The sequence below is a fragment of the Hordeum vulgare genome, chromosome 7H (genome assembly GCF_904849725.1).
Source record: "Hordeum vulgare subsp. vulgare chromosome 7H, MorexV3_pseudomolecules_assembly, whole genome shotgun sequence".
Classification (NCBI taxonomy): Eukaryota; Viridiplantae; Streptophyta; class Magnoliopsida; order Poales; family Poaceae; genus Hordeum; species Hordeum vulgare.
Window position 1 is genome coordinate 166,841,519 of NC_058524.1, and position 13,977 is coordinate 166,855,495.

The window sequence follows — 13,977 nt, forward strand, 5'->3', positions numbered from 1 at the left end:
CGCATGAAACCCCACAATTCCTTATTGATACATTGCATGAGTAGATAGTTATCCTAAATTCTTGCTGAGTACCTCCGTACTCATGTTTGCTTAATATTTGTTGCACACTAGTGGGGACAGGGCCTATAGTCCCGGCCCATAAGGGGCTTTAGTGCCGGTTCACCAACCGGGACTAAAGGCCTTACCTTTAGTCCCGCCCTGTTACAAGCCGGGACTAAAGGTGCTCCACGTGGGCGCCTCGTAGCGCCCTAGGGGCAGGCCCTTTAGTCCCGGCTCGTTACACGGACCGGGACTAAAGAGTTTCAGATTTTGCTTATTTTTGGGTTTTTTTGAATGAAATTATTTTTGGGTTTTAGGGTTTTAGGGTTTAGGTGTTCGGGAGATTAACGTGATGCCTCGTTTGGTGTTTGGGAATTAGTTTTCATATAATTTAAATAGAAATAATTATGCATATATATATATATAAGATTAACTTATCTTACAAGCGAGCATATATATATACAATTATATGGAGATCTGAATTATCGGTACTAGAGCCCGTCTATTCCATTACATGGACGAACATCAGTAATGGCCCCTAGCTACACTAAATCGTCCTTTGTCATCTATAGCTTCCGTCCTCAGAAAGGTCGCAAGCTCCTCTGCAACAGCAATCGCGCGTTGCTCTGGTAGGACCTTCGTCCTCATGGCCGTGTACTATATAAGAAGAGGAGATGAATATGAATATCAATCATGATAACAAAGAATAATGGGTAAAAATAGAGGTGTGAATGTTCATTGCTTACGTCGAATCTGTGATCCTTGTGCTCAGAGGTAAACATGCGAATGGTCTCGCAAACATAGTATCCGCATAGATGCGTTCCCCGTGGCTGCTGGTTGCACTTTATGAGAATAGAATATATATAATCAAAATAATAATCTAGCATCATAAATGTATTGAAAATAGAAGTATATCATACTACTACTTACCTGAGCCGCTCTAAAGGTCAGTTTCTCAGGAAAGTTACCGGGAGTCACGCACTTGAACCGCTTCCAAACCCTGCCTGACAAGGATAATGATTTGCTAAGTTTTTCATTAATTGATATATCAGAAAATCATCGAAAGAGATCGATAGAGCGCAAGAATGATTGAAATTACCCTTGGAGCATGTCCTGCAAGCTTTGGAACTGTTCCAAGGGTCTTGATAATGGGTCGAAGGCATCAACTCTTCCCTTATCAATTTGAATGTCCAACAGAATCCAATGGAAGCTGCACATGTATATATATATATATATATATATATATATATATATATATGTGTGTGTGTGTGTGTGTGTGTGTGTGTGTGTATGTGTGTGTCAGTAACTTATCAATTACACTTATAAGTGAATGGACACAACAGAGTAAAGACCCTCACCTGAAGTTGTATGGAAACAGTATGTGGTCACAGAAATTTTGATCTGTTAGAAACCTTAGAAGGTTTTCCTCCGTCTCCTTGGGTTTATCAGTTAGCGTCGCTATATGTATTTTATCTGGGTCAATAAACCCAATATTTAGGATGTTCTTACTTTTACAATCCAGAATCTTCATTCTGCATAATAGAGTACAAGTTATATATAGACAGTGAATTGAAATAACTAAACAAGTTATCTGTAGACAACGAATTGAAAAACTTACAGACAATAGCAAATCATAAGCGATTTGTCGAGGGCGTCGCCATTGTACATCTGGAAGAGTTCATCAAAGTCGATATGGATTTCTTCCTTTCTTCTCCTTTTTCTTCCTTTCTTCTCCTTTTTCTTCTTTTCTTCTCCTTTTTCTTCCTTTCTTCTCCTTTTTCTTCTTTTCTTCTCCTTTTTCTTCTTTTCTTCTACTGGCGGAGTGTTGGGGAGGAGGGGGCGGGGGCTTACCGGCCGGAGGTGTCGACGGCGCACGGCGAGGAGGACGGCGGCACACGGCGAGGAGGGCGGCGCGCGGTGAGGAGGACGGCGGCGGCGAGCAGGACGACGGCGACGGCGAGGAGGACGGCAGGCGGCGGCGAGCAGGACGGCGGGCAGCCTGACGGCGTCGACGAGTTCGTCGTTGTGCCGCGCCGGGCAGGAGAACGAGGAAGAAGGAGAGAAGGAAATGCGATTTGGGTTGGAAATTTTCTAACTCCCGCTTATATAGGTGGATCTTTAGTCCCGGTTCGGGGCTCGATCCGGGACTAAAGACCCCCTTTAGTCCCGGGTGGAGCCATGACCCGGGACTAAAGGCCCTTTTTCGGCAGACCAAAAGGCGGGAAGCACGGGCCTTTAGTCCCGGTGCGGGGCTCCAACTGGGACTAAAGGGGGTCTTTAGTCCCGGTTTGTGGCAAGAACCGAGACTAAAGGTTAGGCTATTAGTCCCGGTTTTAGACAAAAGCCGGGACTAAAGTGTTGCCTATATAAACCCTCGCCCCTGCCAACCATCTCCCGTGTTTTTTGGTTGTTGAAGTGTGACCATGCCATGCTCTTGCCACTCTAGTTCATGCACATGACGTGTTCGATGAAATGCCCGAGCCACTCTACTTAAGCTTTCTCCTCTCAAAGCTCGACCTCCAAGCTCCATTTTCCTTAATATTTGTCTAGGTTTGGCCGTGCACCAACTACACAAGTGTTTTAAAAGGTTAGCTACTTCATCCTTTCATTTATCACTGCTAGTGTAGCTCATTTCAAATGGTCAAATTAACTTCTTAGAGTCTGCACATGCGTTGGGTGTCGTCCCGTGCCCGTCCTCACCATTGTCGATCGCCCCGCGCCGATCTCGTCGCGAGCACCACCGTGGTGAGCCTCTTGTTCTTGTCTTCTTTTTAAAAGAAAAAAAATCTTACTTGTATGATTTAGATACATACTTGTATAAATTACTCACTTTCATTATTTTTTGTTATTATATTGTGCGATGGTTTTGGTATCCGCCTCCGTCGGCCCTCGTCCTGCCTATGATTCGGATGTGGTATATATTATCTTTTATAACTATTTGTTTTATTTAGTGTTTATGACAATTATGACGACCAACGCGACATATATTTTTTAATCTAGGAGGTATGTGAACCGGAAATTCCAACCCGCATAGAAATTCTTGTCGAGAAGTAAAATTTGGTTGAAAAAGAAAACAAATACTTGAAGAAAAGATTGAAAATAATTGAGGATAAGAATATGGAATGGAGTTGCATGTCGCCGATGTCATCGATGATCGCAAGATGAAGATCGATGCGATGCGGTTGAAGATGGATGCAATGCGCTTGAAGATGGATGAAATGCGCTTGAAGATTAGGAATATTAGAAAATATGCCATTGATAAAGAGGCTTGGTATCATTATGTTGTTGGGTGAATTGTTACCTTAGTTGCGATTTTGATCGCATTTTTTGTTTTATTTAAATGTTTTACATAGCTGTATGTTGTTTTATGAGAGAACTTTATGTATTTATTTTTTGCAATAATAACATTTGATCACTACTGTTCTTTGGCTTTAATGTGATGATGAGCTTGTATTAATTTGGTCATATGTTCTGCAATGGTTCCCGTTCTTCATCCTGATCTTCTTCATTGTGTTCCATTGCGGTATCAGCATACTCAGGGAACATAGATCGGTAGTTATCATCATCGTTCTCTTCTTCTTCATCGTCGTCTTCCATCATAACCCCTCTTTCTCCGTGCTTGGTCCAAACATTATAGCCCGACATAAAACCGGACCGAAGCAGGTGGCTCTGAATGACTCTTGAGGAAGTGTAATCCTTCTCATTTCGACATTCAACACATGGAAAAAACATATAGCCACCACCATGCTTGTTCGCATCGGCTGCATCTCGAAAAGAATGCACGCCTTCTCTGTAAGCGGTTGTGCGTCGATCACCGTACATCCATGGATGGCTCATCTGTGTTATACGACAGTATATCAAATACAATCACGATCCTAAAAATTAGTACCACACGGTCTAAACGAGGAAATATAGTTGCTAACCTTTTAGAATAAGTAGAAATAAAGAGGAAGAGGTTTAAGCGTGGCTCAGGCATCTCATATCGTAGTTGTGTTCGGTGAACTGAAGCGGCATCGCTCTAACACACATTTCAACAAACACCTCTAGTGCATCAAAAAAAGTGGAGAGCTAGCACACACCCACAATCCTCCATCCAAGAAAAATGCAAGAGGGGAGAGGGGGGTTGTGCTATATATAGGCAGGGGACTTTAGTCCCGGTTTGAGACACACACCGGGACTAAAGGTGGCGCACATGCGGGCTGCACAACGTGTAGCCCTTTAGTCCCGGTTTGGGACACGAACCGGGACTAAAGGCTCCTTACGGGCCGGGACTAAAGCCTCGAGGGAGGCATTGCGATTTGGGGCGACGTGGCCGGGCCTTTACTCCCGGCCGAGAGGCAGGCCGGGACTAAAGGGTCCCGGCCAAAGGCCCGTTTCCACTAGTGGCAGAGGTTGTTAATGACCCTAGTGGAGGGTTCTTCCTAGACATCGACGACGACGAGTAGCTGGTATCCCAGCTACGATCTCGCCCTAGGGTGGGTCTGTAGTATAGTCAGGCCATGTGCCTTCTAGTTTCATCTGTTTGTACTCAGACAGTTTATCTACTTCCGCTGGCTTGTAACTTGAATGACAGCTATGATGGGTCGTGAGACCCCTACTGTGTAATATTATGTGTGTGGCTCTTCCGAGCCTTTTAAATAAAGCTTGTATGTTTACGATTATGTTGTGATGCCATCGATGTATCTATACATATCGGTATGCCATGCGTACGTGTGTCGTACTTGATATGTATGGGGTTCGATTACCTAGCCGTAGACTTTAGTAGCATTCCTTACAGGGAAATGCCCCTTTGTGATCCAATGAGCCATGGTAGCTTGCTACTGCTCCGGACACATTGGTTGACCGGCGTGTGTCCTTCTTAGCTGTTGTGTCTGTCCCCTTTGGGGAAATGTCACGCGATGTAATGGAGTCCTTGTAGCTTGCTACGACTCGTCTACATTCGCTGGTGGCCGACACCTGCTTTGTTGGATCATGTATGCATGTCCCTGTGCGGAACTGCCACTTTGGTTTCTGACTAGACATGTCGATCCGGGTTCTTTGTCATTGGATTGCTAGCGGCACAATTGCATACGCGAGTCAAAAGACGCAAACGGTCCCGGTTAAGGTAAGGTTGCAGCCGTGGGGTTAACCGTGCGTGAGACCGTAAAGAGATGCGATGTGCTACAGGCTGGATTTCTATGACTTAGGATCGGGGTCCCGACACAAAATGAAAATAGAAATGAATTTTTTATGCGGAAACGGAAACAAAAACGAAACAGTGTTTTCCGATGGAACAAAGATGAAAACTAAACTTTCTGTTTTCGTGAATATGAAATTTCCATTTTTTATATAGGCCTATGGCTGTTTTTTAACCCAACTACCAAACAACGCATAATAACACAATGAGTATAATGGATCGTTCGAGGCCCAATTATCACACGCGTACTCAACTAGATTCTATACACAATTGTCCCCCACTACTACTACTATACTATGCTAAGGTGTCAACGTAATCATATTATTTTTAGCCATGGTAATATTTCATTATATTTTTGGTTTTAAGTTTATTTCTACATGATTCAAGGGGTTTTAAATTTCCTGACAATGCACACTTATGTTTCCAAGTCCGCTCCGTATTCATTTTGTGTCTGTTTTCGATAGTAGAGGTTTCTGTATTCGTTTCCTCTTCTACAAAATAATATGAAAACAAATATGGTAGCACCCAGTTACGTCCATTTCCGCTCCGCTTTTATCCCTATTATGAAGCAACATGAGTGAATGTACATTTTAAAATACGTATATATACAACCGCGTGTAGTTTGTATTGAAATCTCTAAAAATGTTATATTAGAAACGGAGAGAGTACATGCATACGTGAGTATGTATTGACATAACACCAGAAATAGAAAATCATCCGCCATGAATCTTCTGAACGGAATAAATGATTTTTTAGAATTAAGGACAATCAACTTTGATGTATTAGCCTTTTTCCTTTTGCGAAAAAGGCATAAGGACCATATATTAACATCACATGTCTTTACAAACGCACCAATACAAAAAAAATAAAAGTACATCAATATCTTTAGGGGTGATGGAGTCTTCTTCCTCGTGCATCGTCCAACGACAACACGCTCTGCCGTTGGCGGCGTGAGGTATGATATGAGGCGGCGATTTAGGGTTTGGGTCGTTCGTCTAAACCTCTCTCCCGAAACAGCTGACTCGGGATGCATTGATGTACTGGTGATTTCTGTTTGCATCCGAGCACCTGGGCCACCAAAGCGGCCGTTTCGACGTGCTTCAGGCAAGGCAGGAGAGTGTGGTCTCGATCAATCCTTGAGTTCATTAGGCTAATCTTATCAAGAGTGGAGTTGATTCTGTAGAATCAAGATGAAAAGAGGTTGAGTTAGATAAATCAGCTGATATACATCATAGATTAGATTAGATGCACCTGAGCTGTGATGAGATGAAGGTCGAATTTAAGGATTTTTGTCCAAAAGGACCCCCTGTCGAGTGGGATTGTCAACAAAGACCACCTGCGAGTGCAAATGGCTAAAAAGACCCCCACCCCGGGCGGCGGCAGGCGCGCCAGGCGGCACGTGGCACCTGCCGCCACTGCAGGAGGCGGCCGGGGGGCCTGCCGCCACAGCCCCTGGCGGCCGGGGCCTGCCGCCACCGCCCCTGGCGGCCGGCGCGGGATCCCGTTCCCGCCCACTCCTGCCCGTAACGGACAAGGCCGGGTGGGCCCTGCCGCCTCGGGAGCAGGCGGCCAGGTGCATTTTTCCGCGCGCCGGCACTGTTGCTGATTGATTGCGCTGATTCCGATGCTCTTTCCCGCTCGAATTTTTCCCGCGCGGCCGGCCAGAACTGTGTGATTTTTTCCCGCTCTCCACCGACGAAACAGTGCGAAATTTACTCCTTTATAAGCGAACCGCGTCGCTGCCTCCTCTCTCACTCTCTTCTCCTGTCGTTGCCTCCCGTGTCACTCTTGTTTCCCACTCTCTTCTCTTTCTCACTCTCTTCTCTTTCTCACTCCGTATGAATGTTTATGTGGCGATTTAGGACGGATTAAAGTGAGATTTTGAAGACGTTGTAGTTGAAGAAAAGATAGATCAAGGTAAGAGCTTTCCATATCTGTTGGTTGTGTTTGCATGCATGATGTATTTATTTTGTTTGATTAGTTACTAAGTATGTGTTTTCTTTTGTCTTAGAGAGCGTATTATCACTTTTGTGGAACTATTTTGAAGACGTTGTAGTTGAAGAAAAGATAGATCAAGGTAAGAGCTTTCCATTTCTGTTGGTCGTGTTTGCATGCATGATGTTTTTATTTTGTTTGATTAGTTTCTAAGTATGTGTTTTCTTTTGTCTTAGGGAGCGTATTATCACTTTTGTGGAACTATTTTGTCATGCGATATGAACTACTAAGTTGAAGATCAAGGTATGAGACTTTGTTCATATTTGTGTTTATGTGATAATAGGTCGACTATGTTCATATATTACCGATGATTTGTTCGTGTTTGCATGCAACTGGTATTTAGAAAGGAGCCGAAGAAATGCATATGTAACTAGCATTTTTGTAAAAAAACATGTAATAATATGTTAGCTCCATTAGTATTATTACATGCAAGACGCGTGTGTAATATATTTGTTTATTTGATAATTTGCCAACCCCGTAGAAATATGATTCGTGATATATATATATGCAGTATGTATTTTGCCGCATATATATATATATATATATGCAGTATGTAATTTGCCAACCAGAGGTATGAATGACATATTGTAATTCATCTTCTATTTATTTTATAGATGTAGTGTGACGATAAATTATACAATATAAATTATTATGCGTAGATGTAAAATTGTTATATGTAAAAAAGATAAGTACTGGATGTTGTTATTACAATGTAAATCTAAAAATATGATTTTTAATGGACTAACGATGTAAATATGGCTGCTCGTTAGGTACTATGGAAAATTTGTTAGTGTTTTATGGGCACATCTTACGTGAGAGTCCTTCTGGTGTGGATGTGTCTAGGTGCGGGATGACTACGGTTGTAGTGAAAGACATGGTTAATGTAGAGTATGCGGCAGTTAGAAGGTGCATCCAATCGGTGTTTGGTTCAGCGATGAATGGAAAAAAAATGACCGTGGAGGCTTTCGTGGTTGAGGGAGGAAATCGTTGGGTTTTGCGACGGGTTACCGGTGAAAGAGCATGGGCGTCGTACATGGGTTTTGCAAGCAATCCCAATAACTCCATATATGGACAACCCATGGTTTATGTGGAGTTCATTTCTGCCAGTGATGTCGCCGAGTGCAGTAGCGGTGCCGGTGAGGCCGAGTTGGCCGCAACTGTAGCCCCCGACGCCGGCCCATCAGAACCAAGCGGTGGCGAACATATGGCCATAACTGTAGCCCCCAACGCCGGCCCAACGGAACCAACAGGTGGCCATCAAGTGTATGACACGGGATATTGGTCTGCGGTCGTTGACATGAGCGAACATGTCGAGGGATTGCCGGAGGCGCTAGATGATGACGATGATGGTCATTCTTCTGCGTCTTCGGAATCAGATGATGATGAAGTTGTTCCTCCTGAGAATGCGGTCGCTGCAGCAATCAACCCAGAGTTTTTACAGGTTATGAGCATCACCAATGAATTTCACTCTGTTGCTGGCCTAGACGCGGGGAGTCTGGCCGTTGGACAGATTTTCCCAGATAAGAAATCTGCTAAACAAGCAATACATAGCTATGCAATTGCTATACACAGGCAACATAGAGTGAAGCAGTCTGATAAAAAGGAGTTGAAGCTCATATGCATCCATCGCGAAGCGGGTTGCCGCGGAAGAGTTATTGCTCGCCAGAAGCCTGGGGTATGTCAGCCATGGCATGTCACAAAAATAGAGCAACATGGTTGTGAGCAAACCGGCACTCTTTCAGAGCACCGCAACGTGACTGCAGAATATGTGTCACAGGTGATGCAAACCATTGTGCAGCAAAGTCTTAATATTAGTATTAGGGCTTTGCGTGCAACTGCATCTGATCTGATTGGTTTCCTTGTCAGCTATAGCAAGGCTCATCATGCAAAGGAAAAGATATTTCAGAGGTTGTATGGAACCTATGAGGAGGCGTACTCTTTTGCCCCTAGAATGCTGCATCAGATTTCAGTTGCTAATAGGGGGACTCAAGTTTTCCGGAAAGAACGTCCAAATCCATTGAACCCGGACGAGCAAATCCTGGATCGCTTATTCTGGGCATTCGCCCAGACTATACAAGCATTCAAGCATTGTCGTTCGGTTGTATCAATTGATGGTACATTTCTCACAGGAAAGTACAAGGGCATACTCTTAGTGGCGATGGCAGCTGATGCAAACAATCAACTTCTTCCTATTGCCTATGCACTAGTGGAGAGCGAAAACAAACATAGTTGGCTATGGTTCCTGTGTTGCCTGAAGATGGGTGTCATCAAAGACCGGGAAGGGGTTTGCATCATCTCTGATCGCAACACCGGACTATTAAGCGCGCTTGAGATAATTAAGGCTTCACAAGATCCAGATTGGGGGTGGCCCGATCTGGAGACAAGGTGGTGCATGAGGCATTTGGCAGCTAATTTTTATTCGAAATTCAAAAACAAAGATTGGTTCAAGCTATTCAAGAGGATGTGCATGCAGAAAACTACAGCAAAAATGAGTGCTATCTGGGCAGGTATCAATGGTCAGATCGAGCGCGCATCCCTCCAGGCGAGAGAAGACCGGAGGGGTCGTCGAAGAGCAATAAATTTGAGCCAGTGGATTAATGAGAATTGTCCCAATTTGTACAAGTGGGCGCAGTCTCATGACACTGGCGCTAGATACGGTATAATGACAAGCAACATGTCCGAGGTGTACAATGGTGTTCTTAAAGGGGTGAGGGCACTACCTATCACAGCACTAATTGATGAAACTTGGAACCGGACTGTGTCATACTTTGCAGATAGAGTCACCGTTGCCAAGGCGCTAGTTGATTTGAACAAGACCTGGTCTGAGAAGATGCAAAGACATCTTGATGACAAAGCAAAGAAGTCGCAAAGACATGGGTGCAGGCAGGTAGATGCACTTAGGAATAAATGGGAAGTTAGTGTGCGAGCAAAGTTTGTGAATGGTCACCACAGGGGAGCAAAAAAACAAGCTGTGACGCTTGGCGCAACCTCGTGTGAGTGCACTTGCAACAAGCCCAAGCTTCTGGGATATCCTTGTAGTCACGTATTGCGGGCAGCTGCAGATCAACAAATTAGTGTCGAGTCGTACGTATCACCATACTTCAACATGCACAATTTGTACAACACTTGGAACGGTGAGTTTTGGGCATGGGGCATTGATACGAACTACAAGCAATTATGGCCAGAAGGCACCACATGGGTTCCAGATCCCGAATTGATGCGAACCAGCAAGGGACGGCGTCAGTCTAGGCGTCATCGCAATGACATGGACCACAGCCAGTTGGGAGAACCAAGGCGATGCCGCGTATGTAGGTGTGCTGGTCACCCGCGTAGGGACTGTCCGTATCGTAACAACAACACTGCGTGATGTAATATTCGGAATATGTATTTTAATTTAATCGTGATGTAATATTCGGAATATGTATTCTAATTTAATCGTGATGTAATATTCGGAACATGTATTTTAATTTAATCGTGATGTAATATTCGGAACATGTATTTTAATTTAATCGTGATGTAATATTCGGAATATTTAATTTTTTTCATCGTGATTGCAGGTTATGGCTGAAATGCCCCAGCTTTTGAATGGTTATCACGACAACCACCACCGTTGCCAGCTTTTCATAAATCCAAATCATGAAAATCCTCCTCAGACCTTCCGGCTTCGAACTGTAAAGACGCCCTGGTCAATAGAGAATCGGTTCCTTGAACACCTTGAGGCTTATGGACTCCTACATTTTGCGAACATCGCAGCTCGTCGAGGTAGTTTTACTGCTGACCCATCCCTTTTGACATCCCTCGTTGATAGATGGAGACCGGAGACCCACACATTTCACTTTCGATGTGGAGAGCTTGCACCTACTCTAAAAGATGTGTCAATGATCACAGCTTTACCAATTAGAGGTGTGCCAGTGGTACATCCACGAGTTTCTCCTAATTGGCCAGCAGATGTCTCTGCCCGTCTGAGGCTCGAAATGCCCATATCAGATCGTTCTGGTCCGCCTCGAGGTGTCCCACACAGCTGGCTTCGTATTAACTTCGAAATTTTATCTACCCATGCTGATCCTGAGACAACGAAGAGACACTTGTTTGCATATTTGTTGTGGCTCTTCGGTGTGATGTTTCCTAATTCTCACGGGGATGTAGTTTTGCCTGGTCTCATCTATTTTTCCGCAAAGATAGTTGACGAACCTTTACCCCAAAATCCACCATATAGCTTTGGTTCTGCTTTGCTTTCTCACACATACCGAGGGTTGTGTGATGCCACTCAAAAAACGGCATTCACATCTAAAGCTCCATTACTTTGTGTCTCCTACGAGTTTCTACAGTTGTGGTCCTGGGAATACTTACCTGTAGGACGACCGCAGATAGTAGAACCCGCAACCCCGTACAACTATGGTGAGGGTGTTGTAACTATGTCCACTCGGTGGCTGCTGGGTCGAAAAAAATGGTCTACTAAAATTGCAAAAAATTGTTACCCCATATACCATGATCAGTTTGAGCTTCTTAACGACTCACTAATAACATGGAACCCGTGGACTGAGGCGCACATTGATATGGTATTTGGTTCGCAACACATGCCAGTGGAATGCGTGAGAGATAGTGCCTTTTGGATGACTCGCTGCAATTTACTCTATCTATGGTTTGTGGAACAGTATAATCCTGACCGTGTCATGAGACAGTTCGGTCTATATCAAGATATTCCACCACCGGTTCCAAGATGTATCGACGAAGAAACTCATAAGTAAGTAAGATGTGACCTAGCTAAATAGATATTCCATCAACTATTCTTGAATTTTTTTTTTGTTATCTATAATTACAGGATGAGCAATATGGGCAGATCTGGTGTGGACTGGAATGCAGAAAACATTGAATGGATAAATCAGTGGAATAATGAAGCTCTACAAAATATAGTGCCTCAGCAACGGTAATTTTACTAATGTTAATTTAATTATGTGCTTATAAAATACAGAATGTGATGTCAATTTAGTAATGTTAATTTATTTATGCAGAACGTACGATGCAACTACGACAGAAGCGTACTATAATTGGTATCGCATGAGCACGCGTACTAGACTGACGAGCGAACCACCTACGATGCCAACACATCCAACGCATATGGAACAGTTGCAGACACGGATGGACACATCATCAGCTTACTATCGTGACTCCGCGGTAATAATCAACATCTTGCTATTCAGGTCCATCATTTCATAAACAATTTAACCAACGAAGAACAATTTTTTTCAGATTGATATTTGCACCCAAGTACAAGCGATGGCGAGTGAAGGAATGCGAGCCGAGGGAAGTGATCCTAAACGCAGGTCGTGGTTTAAAAAAATTAGCGAATTCGTGAGCACAAGGATTACAAGATGCGGTACAGAGAACGACGTTGTCACTGCAGCGTACAACATTCCGGAACCGAGGTCAGCTAGACCGAGTGGGGCGCCGTCGTCGTCCATGCGGTGGGCAGAGGGTCGTAATACTATGCCGACACTTCCACGACATGACTCTTCTCTACCAATACATGGGCAGACATCAGAGGTAAATGCTCCAGATGTAGGATCGACACCCGAACAGACTCATTTTGTGGAGCAGGATGCATATACAGCATATGACGCACACATTCAAGGATCTCAGCCATATCTGCCCACACGAGGGATTAGGATGCCCGAGGAGAATCGTTGGGCTGAGACAAGCGAGGGAGCACAAAGCTACAACAGCGGACAGGTATGTACAATTATAATAAGCAATTACATAACTTCTATTTACACATCTTTTTGCTACACACAATTTATTTTAAAAACATTTTTTCGTGGACCAGGAAATTAATGATCCATCATGGGGAGATGAACATACCCAGCGTGGCGTACAGAAAGAAATACTCACAGAAACCCATGATACTCAATGCACGCTCCCAGGAATGATAAATGATTTTTTCGGGCAGGACGTTATTGGTCCATCTTACATCAATTCTGAGTCACAACCATTCACCTACAATTTAGAATCATCGTCTCAATATGGATTTCAGACTCCACCACCTATGCATCAGTCGCAGACACAGGAACACGAGGGACAGTACGGTCGTGGTCTTCGTGAACACAGACCCCCTGATCGATTGTCACCCTCCGGTCGTCGGGCAAGGCCAGCTGGTCGTCGTCGCATAGGGTGATTCGTCTATGTATGTGTGCGAACAATTGCATCTCTCTATGTCAGTTTCAAACTTTCAGATGTACGTACAAGACATCTATGTAGTTTCATGAAATAAAAGTTCGCGATATATTTGAAGTTGCTTCCATAAAATAAGATACATAAAATAAGATTCATAAAATAACATACATAAAATAACATACATAAAATAAGATACATTAAGATGTAGAGTTCATAAAAAAAACTACATAAAGTCGTCGTCATCCTTCGACGATGCAGAGCTCTCTCCCTTTGACGAAGCGCTACTCTTGGCCTTCGATGATGATGCGCTCTTGGCCTTCGTCGATGACGCGCTCTTGGTACTCGGCATGAAGATATCGTCTTCGTCCTCACTATCGTCAATCCACAAGAAGGGATGTTTTACTCCACCTCCACCGCGTATGTGTTGGCCTTTCTTCTTCCATCTTTCATTCAACCGCAGAAGTTCTTTCCGAATCTCCTCATATGTCCTTGCAGGCCACCCCTTCCTAGCTAATGCTTGGGCAACCTCATTCAGTAGCGTGTCACTACTGATGAGTTCGTCCCATGAAACTATTCTATTATCTATCTTGAAATTG

General features: G+C 43.9%; 1 protein-coding gene across 1 annotated transcript; it reads left to right on the forward strand.

Annotated features, from left to right (window-relative positions):
- Positions 1–12,817: 12,817 nt before the first annotated feature.
- On the forward strand, positions 12,818–13,513 carry LOC123413028. Its single transcript, XM_045105973.1, has 2 exons — positions 12,818–12,940; positions 13,035–13,513. The coding sequence occupies exons 1-2, from the start codon at positions 12,878–12,880 to the stop codon at positions 13,380–13,382; spliced, it is 411 nt and encodes a 136-aa protein (XP_044961908.1). The 5' UTR covers positions 12,818–12,877; the 3' UTR covers positions 13,383–13,513.
- Positions 13,514–13,977: the final 464 nt, after the last annotated feature.

Coding starts and splice junctions, on each gene's coding strand:
- LOC123413028 (XM_045105973.1), top strand. CDS start 12,878: ATGCCCGAGGAGAATCGTTGGGCTGAGACAAGCGAGGGAGCACAAAGC. Junction 12,941..13,034: donor AAAGCTACAACAGCGGACAG/GTATGTACAATT, acceptor TTCGTGGACCAG/GAAATTAATGATCCATCATG.